The sequence below is a fragment of the Ornithodoros turicata genome, unplaced genomic scaffold (assembly GCF_037126465.1).
Source record: "Ornithodoros turicata isolate Travis unplaced genomic scaffold, ASM3712646v1 ctg00000914.1, whole genome shotgun sequence".
Classification (NCBI taxonomy): domain Eukaryota; kingdom Metazoa; phylum Arthropoda; class Arachnida; order Ixodida; family Argasidae; genus Ornithodoros; species Ornithodoros turicata.
Window position 1 is genome coordinate 81,827 of NW_026999416.1, and position 12,865 is coordinate 94,691.

The 12,865-nt window shown below is 45.7% G+C and overlaps 1 protein-coding gene across 1 annotated transcript in view; it reads left to right on the forward strand.

The window, feature by feature from the left end:
• LOC135375664 (uncharacterized) overlaps positions 1 to 12,865 on the forward strand; it is a 118,909-nt gene that overhangs the window by 6,605 nt on the left and 99,439 nt on the right. Inside the window, exons 5-7 of the mRNA XM_064608328.1 lie at positions 4,016 to 4,146; positions 5,536 to 5,665; positions 9,056 to 9,189. Coding sequence (XP_064464398.1) covers positions 4,016 to 4,146; positions 5,536 to 5,665; positions 9,056 to 9,189 — 395 coding nt within the window. The remainder of the gene's footprint in view (positions 1 to 4,015; positions 4,147 to 5,535; positions 5,666 to 9,055; positions 9,190 to 12,865) is intronic.

Consider the following 12,865-nt stretch of genomic DNA (forward strand, 5'->3'; position numbering starts at 1 on the left):
AATGTCAAGCCCTCAGAAGTTATCCCGATGCCCTTGTTATGGTGCATGCATGTGGAATTTATGTGCAAGACAGTCTATGCAAGTGCTGTGCAGTCTGATGGATGAAACAATGGAGTCGTCTGTGTTGTGTCGTGTTTTCTTTCGTGTCTCCGTGCTCAGGCTTCTTCAATATGGATGTACCTTTCGCATTGGTAAGCGCAAGTGTACGATTCCAATTGTGACGTGGTAATAAAATGCTGTGACCAGTAACAGTTGTTTACGTATATATTCTATCTCATCCACACAAATACTATATGTCAAGTTCTTCTCAAAAGGGCAGACGTCCTTCATGAAAGGCGGAGTAAATATTTCCGTACAAGGTGTAAATGCTCCGTCTATACGGGTAGAGATATGCCACCGGTAGGCACAGCACGAATAATAGCAGAGGTTCTTACCATTTCGGGTAAAAAATTATCTTCCAATAAGGGAGAACAGTTCTACTCACGGTAGAACTATCTTCCGGGAAGGGTTGAATATTTAGCGCCAGGATGGGCAGATATTTCTCATCCTTGGGGTAGAGGTGTCTCCCATATGGAGAGAAAAGATAGACCCCCCCCCCCCCCCAGAGGAATAACAGTTAACCATGTAGGGGCAGAATTTTGCCACTAACAGGGTAGAATTCTCTTCACACTCAGGGGTAGAACTGTTCCACCAGTGTGGTAGAAATGAAGGGGTAGAAGTGTTTCTACCCCTCACTTTCTACCCCAAAAGCGTTGAGAATCTGTAACAACACACTTCTACCCCAAAAGGTAGAAAATTACACCTTTTTTTCTTAGAGTGTGTAATGCCAAGGCTTAGACGTACACTGGAGGCAGGAACACAAACATGCTATCTGTATTTTAGTGCAAAAGTGAAGACCATTGAAAACCAATCGAAACTGGCAAATTAATTCTGTATGTCTTAGGCTGGGTTGCATTAGTGCAGATTAGATCTTCGTAAACTTGAGAGTGCGGTGCCATGGACTGTGCAGGCAATGGCTCATTTCTTTAAACATTTAAATTTTACTTGGGACACTTTTGGAACGTCTGTTTTACGTATTGGAACTCTGCACCTTCAGTGAAAAATATTTAAAAACTAGACTATGTTGGCAACGGGTGATTTTTTCAAGTTATCAGTTGGTTTCAGTTTACACATTTTTTGTACAGAGAAGTGTCCAAAGCTATCTTACTCAGCTCACTTGATGTATCTATCGCATGTTCATTTGTCTGTCACACAAACAAAGGTAACAAACGATAGGACAGCATTCACACAGGCCAACTTTCTGCACCAACTGCACATTCATGACCGACTCAAATTGGAGGGAATCTGTCACCGAACGAAACCTTCAGAAATTGGTTGTGCATTGGCAAATCAGTGAGAGGAGCATTGTCACATGACTTGCCCTCACTTCCAATGGTGGTGGCACGCACCACAATTTTATTTGTGTTATAGTGCCATAATACTATTATTAGCATAATGTAAAACCCCAGACTAGGGAACACGAAGTCTGTCCTTTCGTGTTCCCTAGTCTCGGGGTTTTACATTATGCATCATCTTCACCAGCTCGCTTGCTTCCTAGCCATTTTTTCACTATAATTAGATTGCATTGGTTACAAATTGTGCAGGTGTCTGTGAAAAACAATAGTTGTTAGGTCAAAGCCACAGAAGCATCCTTGTTGGCATTCCTTAAGAGAATGTTGTTCTCTTGGTGAAATAAGATGATGCGAGATTGTTTGTCTGCGGAGCTGCCTAGTATATGTAGATGGCACCGCCTCTAAGTTGGCCTGTTGGTCGGTGTGAACACTGCTTAAGGAGCAGCCACAAGGCATGCTTTGGAATCCTTCTCTACCTGACTTGTAGACAGCAAGGGTGATGATGTCATTCCGCAGTTGAGACAGCACGAGTGCTGTGCACCAGTTCAGTAGAGGAGGATAATGAAAAGCAAAGTGTATCTTCCATCTGACCCTTAATTTCTGCCCCCTATGTGTGAACCACGTGGATGAGGACAAAACTGACAGCAGCCAAAGAGCTTCAAAAGCTTCATGCAAGAAATACATAAACAGAATACAACTAATAACTCGAAAAAGTCACTGAGTGTCAATGCAGTTCGTTCTCAGAATATTTTTTGCTGAAGGTCGTGGCCCGCTTGCACGAAACGTCTGCTAGGATGCTAACCTTGAGGTATTTCCTTTTACACAGCTCTCGCAGTACATTTAGCTTATAAGAAAAATTATGTCAGTGTGATGACCGTTCCCGGTAGGAACGACAGCACACGAGATAGGGGTACCTTTGGGGTAGTTTGTGGAAGAAACGAGGCCAACACCAGTAAATAATGGGCACACAATTTAATCTAACACAAGAAATCTGTACACAGGCTGCCGGCTCACCACAATTGGACGTTGTCCTTGGGGCACAATCTGTGACGGCACAGTGTTGATGGACGCTGTCGAGCTGCTTCTTGAGAGGTTGCACAGCCTGAAGTCCGTTTCGGGCCTTGCGACACCAGTTGTTCCGGGTTCCCCGTCCGAGCGATTACTTCTTGCTTCAGGCGGTTCTGTGACGAGTCTTGGTCGTCCGCCCTGACTTCTCCTTCTCCCTGGTTATGGAGCTGCTCCCCCTTTATGGACTCTCCAGTCGCCATTCCCACTCGCATCCCTCGCTTGGGGAAAAGCCGGCAAAGTAATGAAACGGCTTCCTGGAATCGGCGGTTTCGTGTGAAGTCGTGATCGCCTTCCCTCTTCCCATCTGTCGCTTCAGTTTACGTGCCCAGCTAGCCTCTGCAGGCCACGGCTGTTCCCTGCTTTGGGAAACGTCGGGAAAACAGGGAAATTGCTAAAAAGAGAGCTTTCTCCGCACTATATCTTCGTGCTAGACGTTGGTTCGTCAACAGTTGACTTGGCTCTGGGTGGGGGCGTTCAAAGAATGTCGTGCTGTCCATTCATTTAAACGGCCGCTGTCACTCCTGGGGTGCTCATACACACCCAAAGAAGATGCTAGTAGTAATATACGACTGGCCTGCTCGATGGGCACATCTGGGGAGCCCATTTAGTGATTCTAGGAACCTCGCTTCCTGGGAACATCACATTGTGATGACCACTCCCGGTAGGAACGACAGCACATGAGATAGGGGTACCTTTGGGGTAGTTTGTGGAAGAAACGAGGCCAACACCAGTAAATAATGGGCACACAATTTAATCTAACACAAGAGATCTGTGCACAGGCTGCCGGCTCACCACAATTGGACGTTGTCCTTGGGGCACAATCTGTGACGGCACAGTGTTGATGGACGCTGTCGAGCTGCTTGTTGAGAGGTTGCACAGTCTGAAGTCCGTTTCGGGCCTCTCGACACCAGTTGTTCCGGGTTCCCCGTCCGAGCGATGACTTCTTGCTCCAGGCGGTTCTATGACAAGTCTTGGTCGTCCGGACTGTTGAGAGGACGTCGAGCACTGCATCCGTGGAAATGCGGTGGCGACGAAAGCCTGCCATTTCGTGAGGGAATTCACCTTGCTTTTCGAGCCACCAGTCGAGATGACGCAAAACAATTATCTCCGTAATTTTAACCACACAGCTTGTCGGGCTCACTGGGCAGGGCATTTGGGGACAGGGCATTTGGGGTTTTGCCTGATTTCAGGAACAACAAACAACGCCTCCTTCCATGTAGTTGGTAGGGCTCCCTGTTACAAAGATGTGTTCTAAACATGAAGGAGCGCTCGGCGTGCCCAGACGTCAAGGTTTCCCTGTGCGTCGTAAGTGATGTTGTCTGGTCCCGCTGAAGTATGACGATTTACGTTTGATGTAGCCAGCGGCTTCAATGCAAAGAAAGAAAAAAGAGAACGAGAGACAAAGAGAGAGAGAAACTGTTTTTCTCTCCTGCGAAGCGCGCACATTGCTGTCTACTCTATGAGATGCAATCAACCGCGACGTGACAATTTATTAGCCCTCAGTATGTTAAGAATAATCTCTGATTTATGTAATATTTACATGCTACCTTTTCCAGTGTAATGGAATACAGCAGGGATTGCGTTCTGGGATATCTAAAAGAACACGGATGCAGTGATCCAGATTTTCTTGAGATTTTTCTCGAGAATATACGGACCGAATGTGGAGCATCCAAGTGGAACTGTACAGGTAAGCGATATTATGGAAAGCGACGTACTGTAACAAGCAGACAGGACCTAGCGAAGAGGCCACAGTAATTTTGTTCTCTGCGCGACGTAAAACGTTTGAGACAGGGCGCAACCAGGGCACACGCGACTCAAAGCAGCCTAAGTTTCATTTTCACGAAGCAACTAACATGATATAAACGTGACTGGTAAGCAAAAGAGTAGGAAAAGGGACGAAAAGTGCCAACCAACGTGAGACAGAAAGGAATCGTGTCAAGCCAAAGTACAGAAGGCGGATTAGTCGAGTGTGCTCTCTCCCACGTTGTTGCCCCATTGCGACCAGTGATTTCCGTCGTGACGGCATCCGCCAGTCAAGGAAAGGAAATATTACATCATGAGGTGTCCATCATGAGGACCAACCAGTTGATAAGATTCTGAGTCACACGCGACTGTGTTGGGTTCCGATATACACTATAACCTTACCAATGGTCTGCTAAAATTGCCTATTAGCTCCAAATTCGTTTCGTTTTACGAATTTGCCAACCATCAAAAACAACATAGTAACTGCCATTCTGATGCCTCGAAGTAGATTTTATTGGCAACATTTTTTAACCCAATCTTGACAGCATGAGGTATGACACTTAATGATAACACTGGAAAAAATGTGGTCTCGTTCCCGATCGCGATTACAGCTACCCTTGGGTTAATGAGGAAATCTTAATTGAACAGAATTATTCGTTAGTTTAACGCAAGAATTTTGATCACTCAACATTCGCCCAGTGTCCCAAGGGTGACTGTTATCGCGCTGGGAACTGGGACCGAATTTTCTCCTGTGTTACTATTAAGTTTGACTGGAGCTTTACATGAACCGCGCCAGACGCAACTACAGAAGGCTGTCATGCGCCTCGTTGAGAAACACAGGTGTCGCTCGCCATTTTATTCACTTCCTGTTAAGGTCACTTAGAGCCAAAGTGTCCGAATGCCCGCACTAGGTATGCTTACGGTATATTCGCACGATTCCTGGCTTTTTATACGTCATACTTGGATCACAAAATTCGGCATGGAACCACGAACAGGCAACGCGAAAAGCGTAATGATGATGTTTAAGGTATATAGGTAGGCATATCGCTTCCACCGCGAATATGATGATTTGCAGCTAATCCACTTACCGCTCATCCCGTGTTTGTTCGAAATGTAGTAGAGGGCGATGCAGTGAACTTGCTTTTTTTGCGAAGTATATAGGGGAAAACGAACCTTACTCAATCAAAAGCATTTCGTTCCCAGCGCAGTATCGAGTGTGCGTAGCGACTCAATGGGCAAAAATACTATTTTTTACGCAAATGCAAAGCACTGCCTTTTATTTCGAAGCGTATACGAATGCATCTCGATATAATATTTCGCTCTATTGCACCAGAGTGCAAAAGAGAAGATATGGTTGAGAGATTTTCTGAGGCCGACGCTGAGTGCGATGCGAGGTACAGACAAGAATATGGTCTCACTACCGGAAAACCCACAGATTTGGTTCCCGATACGACCAGATGTTGGTAAGTGTTACCTCCCAGTGAAATAAGGGCTCCGAAGCACCATTAGCATACCGAGGGCGCTTTCGAAGGCAAGCTGTTATGTGCAGAGCTCTAGTGCTAATCGCTTGATTCGCGTAGCAGCGCACAAAGCGACTGTGAAATGGCACAGGGCAAAACTGCATGGGAACGGTGGGAGAGCGAGAGAGGGTTGCAATAACAGGATGCGGGTTGCGCACGGTTTCCTTTGCATTTTAGCCCCACAACCCAAGCAGCACAACATTGGAGAGTCAAATATTGGACCAATATTGGCAATGTTGGCTCAAAGTTGAATCAAGGGTGAATCAATGTTGGTCGAATATTTGGGCCAAGATGTTGTGCTGGTTGGAAAGAGGGCAGCTCGCGTGGCCGTGTGGTTAACGTGCTGTCTAGGTCACGCCGAGACCGGGTTTGAATACCGGTGCTGATGGTGCTGCCCGAGGCCTTATTGTCGACAAAGTAATCTGCCTCGATTACTGTGTGTCTCGTCTGCCATTGGTCATCACCCCTTGACGGTCGCGCCTTCTTCACGTAACAACAAATGACTGGCAAAGACAAAGTAATCGAGGTCGCACAGTTTGACGAGAATAAGGTCATTGGGGTGTTTGCTGGGTTCTCTTCGGACGCTGTCAGACGTATGCCGACATACTTCCCTTCCCTCAGAAGTCTGCCCAGGACGCAAATTCCCCGGCACGGCAGCCAGCATGTGTCTGTTCCTGTTTGCTACTATATACGGTGTTGCTCGAATGAACGAACGCGACACCGCTGTGTTCCCACAATTCTTTCCCAAGCTGTACCCGCTGAAGGGTGAACACCACCCGTCTTGGTACCGATAAACAGTGTTGTACGTAGCGCCGTTAATAGTAGCGGCGGTACCGTATCTGTTACTTTTTTCGGTAGCGGAGTAGAGATCGCGCTACTTTTTTAAACTGGTAACTAAAGAAAAACCGTTACAAATTTGCGGTGGCGCGATCTTTGAGCGCTGCCGTTACTTTCCGAGGTGGGGTTCGCGACAACTCGACTTCGACCTATCGATGAAAGATGAAAGTCGCTGAAAAGGTTAGCCAGCTGTAGGACTCGAACCCACATCTTCTGAATTACCGGTCCAGGGCCCTACCAATTGAGCTAAGCTAACACGCCCCCCAGCGACTTTCGGGGAGCGTCATCGGCAGGGACAAACCAGCCTCACTCTCTCACTCATCCTCCTTTCACTCTTACATTTGTGCTCACTCATACACACATTCACACGACGGGATCAACGCAAGCGGCAATCATCAAGCGATCATTTCTCTCATGTTCGACCTATCATTAAGCCTCCACTGTACCTGCCTTTGAACAAGCTGCCCGATATCACAACTCATTCTGCGAAGACCGGGCAAATAGCCGAAAGGAGGGCACAGAGGCCGTTATCTTTCAAAGAGACATCCACGTGTTCCCTATTTGGGATTAAGCTTCTTGGAGATTGGGTGTATTGTGGGAGTTTTCTTCAAACTGACGTCACTCCTACTGCATTCTGGAACCGTCCTCGCTGACATTCACATGACAGTCAGACAGTCATGACATTCCACATGACATTGCACCACGTACGCTTAGGTGCTTGACCGTTGCCATTTCTTGTACGCTGCAAAGGAGGGTCCATGGCCTGCTACCAACCATCCAACCAAAACAGTAGACGTGATGTTTAGATGTCTACTATGCGCCTTGGTGGGAAAGCTTTATCTGTGCGTCAAGGAAGTCAACGTCCAATTTGAAAATGCACAATATGATATGTTTATTAGCTTCTCGTTCCGGGCAATCTGAGTTATTTTTGTGACAAAGCTGTTGAACCTTTTATCGGTAGACTTGCTTCGTGCTTTATTTGCTTTAGAGGAAGAGGAAAATATATGCAGGATATCGAGTAGGCTTTAGTAAATCTGTAAGTAACGAAGTAGACCTAGACCTAGACCTAGACCGAAGAACTAAAAACCGTAGTAACGGTTTTCCAAATTTTAGCCTTCAGGCGACCTACGTGTAACACCCATTGGACGTCGATTTATTATTTTGAGATATTATTTTTTATTATTTATTATTTTGAGATATTGTTTTATTTTATTATGTATTATTTTAAGACGTTTGAAGTACGCCATCAACGATATTGTTTGTTTCTTTCCTCAAAAGTACACATGAAGTATCGCGTTACTTTTTACAGGTAACGGTAGCGCAACTTTTAGGTGCGTGTAAACGATATCGGGATTTCGTTTTTCGAGTAACGGGCACAACACTGCCGATATATGAAGAGGCGAAGTAAAGTGGCCGCAGTGGAAGAGGTTTCTTTTCTTTCGTTTTGTCCCGGTCATAGTTCTGAGAATATAACGAGATATTACGAGATTTCTGGGATATAACAAGAATTTAAACACCCTCGTTATCCAGGCACGTCTCACGTATGTGTTAGTGTGTGTGCTTCGAGCCACTTTAAAGCCGAACCAATTTCGCAAAGTGGACAGTAGGGACTGTACGATTGAAGCAACAAATATACTGCAGTAACAAGAATATTAAGGGGATAAAGACGAAAACAAATTATTCGACGACAACGGTGCAACGGAGCAAGTTCCTGGATAAGCTGGTGCTCTGGCAGGTAACGATATCGGATTATTGAAAGAATGCACTATATTCATGCATTTCCATACAAACTATGCCGTAGCGTTCAAACATGCGCTTTTATGCAGCATAGTACCCTTTAATCAGTTCTGAACCTGGTCAAAAAATGTCCCATCGCCTATTTTCATCCCCCAAATGCGAAACGAAGACATGCATGTGCATGCAAGTCCACGTATTGCTATCCCAACGAAGGCTTCTGAGGGGTGTCTGGCATGATGTTTTGCATGACGGGTGTTTTGCGTGGGTAGTTCTGCCGGACTACCTGAATCTTTGAACAATACCTGCGTTGCGCCTGTTCTTCGTCTTTAGGAAGAGGCATAATCATTTTTGTTACGTGATGCAACGTAGATGAGATAGGTGAATTTGAATTGAATTGAACGGACCAAGGCGGCTCTCGCGCGACACACATCAAGGCTCTAAAACAGAGCTCATCGCGAGGTCCCTTGCCAGGCCTCTTGTCATTCTTCCAACAGCGATAAATGTTAATGTTAAATCACGCCCGTATAACGAATTTGGTTGGTATATTTTGTATACTTTTGACCGTACCGATGTGCAGTGCGTGACTTATGCACTGGGGATTTACGTATCTTTGCATTTACGTTCATTGGTGAAACACGTTGCAGTTGTGTTGTGTGCGTATCGTGTATATATTGCCCCCCCCCCCCCCCCCGTCTATGACTTGATCGCGCTACAACCACAAGTAAATAATTTAATTCATGTTTCGACCATCTCTTCCAGTATGTTGCTTTACGGCAAGGACTGTGTTCCCCTTCGACTCGTAGAAAAAGGATGCGATGCTTGGATTCTCGCAAGTTCCGAAGAAATGTGGAGCAAGCGAATATTGGCTGCATGTGACCCATCGACCTCGAAGTGTGAGTACCGCAGTAGCAAGACTGCTGGATGCGTAATTTGTCCTCCGTAGCGTCTTCGTGACATCCGTGATAAAGACGTCCACATTTTTGGGTTCGCTCTAATACAGGACTGGTGCCAGTTCACATCAACACATTACTTCGCGAACAAAAAAAAAATCGAGTGCTTCAACCGAATTTCGAACAAGGAAGTTGTCTTATATATGCCGAAGGAAAGGGTACGAGCGACGGCGGAGTTCGAAAGGTCCCAACTACATTAGAGTTTAGAAATGCTGAACGTAGCCATAGCAGCACTGCACAGCTGTTTCGGGCTTATTGGGTGATCGTCAGCCATACGCAAGCATGCGACGTTTGAGCGAGTGGCGCCGAAAGGTCAAGTGACACGCGATGTCCCTCCCGCCGTGTCAGCGACTCACCACCGAAAGCCCAGTGGGAAGCCAGTACTTTACTGCGGTACTTTACCAGCACCTTACTGGCCTTGGGCTTCCCTTAACTCTTGGAAGCCCTATGAGGCCACTTAATACGACCAGCTGTCATTTTCCACTTGTACAGTAGATGGCGGAGCTTCCGCCGTAACGTAGACTTAATATAAATTTTCCATAGCGCTTATATACAGGGTGTTTGCTCTAACGTGTCCAGAAATTATATTTAGAGCGAGCGATAAAAGAAGCAAATGGTGCCTTTCTGCTACGTGAGTAAGAAACAGGTACTGCTTCTCTAGTAGTTTCTTAGTCAAGTAGCCGAAAAGTAGCACTCGTTTCTTGAATAGAATTCCTGGACACGTTAGAGAAGACACAATGTGTAGAAATATATACAGTGTGGTCCACCAAGCATGACAGAAATTAACAGTAAAAACGTCGGCCCTGGAGGGACATGCGGTCAATGGTTTTTTTTTACTGCCAATGACTTTTGCCGTAAATTGGTAACATTTTTACTTCATTTCAACTGACTGAAACTTAATTTCTTGAATTGATCTCCAAAATTTTCCGAGGCAACCTAATGTTTTATTTGCGTAAATTGGTTCCCCGTGGTTACGTTTGCTCAGTATAGCAGTTAATACCACTCGTAATGCTATGGCAATTACCGAAATAAATTTGCCGAAATTCCGTGGAAATGAGTCTTACACTCTAAACCAGGTAACGCATATGTAACGGTTAAGTACCGCTTGGCCAAGAGGTACATTTTTTTTTTAACTGTACCTTTTAAATTTAAGAGGTACATGTGCCATCACATGCGGTACATGCAACGGATAGCGCGCAGCGATCTAGGCCTACCCGTCGGGGTGGTTCCCCCTTCTACGCTATGTTAACAGCCCCAGAAAGCTACGCTGTACGATAAATATCACAAAGAAATACCTTTGAACAATCTGTTGGTCCATCTGTTGGTTCGATCGATATTCAAAAATTAGATCAATTTCCGGGGTGATGCTTGTCCATCCCGAGCGTGCATTGTCATGACTCATGATGCACAAACGCCGAACACACGGGGCACAACGTATATGGATGAACGCTGACCACTGCATCTCTCCTCCACTATTATCTGTGGTCACGCTTCTTTATCTTTTTCACACCTTTGGATTGCTGTTCTTCCCAAACTTCAGTTTCTTCCGCAGAAGCTAACACCAACCACAGAAGATGATTGACTCACCCATTTACGACATCGCCTGGACGTAACCTACTGGAAAATACAACGTAAAAAAAGCCAACAACCGAAATAGCTTACCTGGAAAACATGCCTACTTGCCTGTGTAATCCAGGTGTAAAGTGCAATATAGGCGTCTCTAATTCACGCATCAACATTCGTGTATGAAGCGCAAAGTTCGTTGTCTCCGTCAATCACTCGTTGTGTCCAGCCTGCCGGTGATCAGGACCATTGAGAATCAGAGCGAAGATGTACGAAAATGCGTCGTGCGGACGAATACAGACTATGCGACCTCATAGATATAATACGGACCTTAAATGACTCCAATCTTGAAAGCGTCGAACGAGTTTCTTCAAAGACCGAGCAGACTCGTCCTCGCTCCCGACGTTTCAAAACAAACTGATTTGCCAGCGGTTGCAAGAAACGCATTCTTCCCTAACGTGCGATCCCTCACGGTCACGGGTTCTAGTTATTGCACTTCTTTGATAGAATGATAGTGCTGACCCATTATAGCACTGCTGCCTAAGGGAATTTATTGACTGGTATTCGGAATCACGCGAAATATTTTTGCTGCGCATGGAGATCGTGAGACGGCGTTTGTACTCATGCGCCGGAAACACGCGGTACACATGAGGTATAGAGGATGGCATTACTTGCTGCGCACATCCAGAATGTCCGGAAGGCGCTACGTATACAATGAGCACTCCGTTTTTGCGAGCTGTATTTTGGAAGGTGTGAGGGCCGTGGATTGCACGAGCCCTACCAGGGGTACCTTTGCGTACCATGACCAGGTTTCCTACGCGTAGCACAGGGATCTTGGTCGAATGGCGCTTATCGTAGGACATCTTCATTGATTGTCTGTAGCTCATTTTTTTCACGAGGAGTAGTGCGTTTCTCATGCAGCTGTACGCCATCGCGGATATCAATTTCTTGTCTGCATGGAGCACTGTTGCCCACCGGAAGCCGCAAAAGGGGTGAGCATCCAAGCGCTGCTGTTACCGATCTATTGTGGTGGTAAACGGCTGCTTCAAGACAACATTTTCAGCCTTCCGGGAACTCGGGGTACAACATGATGTACTGTTTGTTATCCCGAATTGCTCGTTCGGCAAGACCATTTCCCGCAGGGTGGTATGGCGATGCATATCTGAGTGTGATGCCACGTTGGTTCTCCCAGTCTTGTAGGAGCTTGCTCTTGAAAGCCGTTAAGCCTTGAAAGCGTTATCGGATATTGTAGTCTTGGTGTTTTGAAACATGCGTCGGCTCAAAGGGGCTAGTATGGTGTGCTAATTTTCTTTTCCCACTCGCTCTGCAGTCATCCGTGTGCATTGGTCGATGGCCAGTCGGAAGGACTCAGTTTTCTTCGTACTCTCTGACTTCTTCTGGATCTATGCAAAATCAATGTGGACGACTTCGAAGGACATTGAAGAGTGTAATTACATCGGGTTGTGGCTAAAATTTCGCTTTTGCGAGTTGACATATATGACAAGATCGGACGTATTAGGTTACATATGCCATCATTCCATGCGAAGTAAAGCGCTGCTTAATTTTTGCATATGTACGGGAGAATCCGTCGCCACGAAGGGGAGTGTCGTGATAAAGCGAAAGAATCGTGGCGTGTAGCGACGGTGGAACCAAGTACTTGCCGTCTTTGAAGCTCAAGTCTTGCGATGTGTTGAAGACTGTGAGATGGTCAACATTGTGGTTGTGCGATAGCCCTGAGAGCGCGTCCCTATCCTGGAGAAGTCATCCAGGACGATGTATGACTTAGATAGATAGATAGATAGATAGATCATTTATTTCACACTCAAGGTGTTGGAATCAGGGCAAAAAAGCCATGAGGCTTGACTAGGCCCTGACTCCCATTACATTACATTCAATACTTCATGAAAACAACAAAGAATCGAAAATCCATGCAGTCTAAATGACAAAAATACAATGAAAATACAACAAAACTACAATGTGCAACCAGAAAAAAAAAATTATACAATAAAGAGCTGTTTCATATTATAATCCGACAAAGCAAAGATATCAATATCAA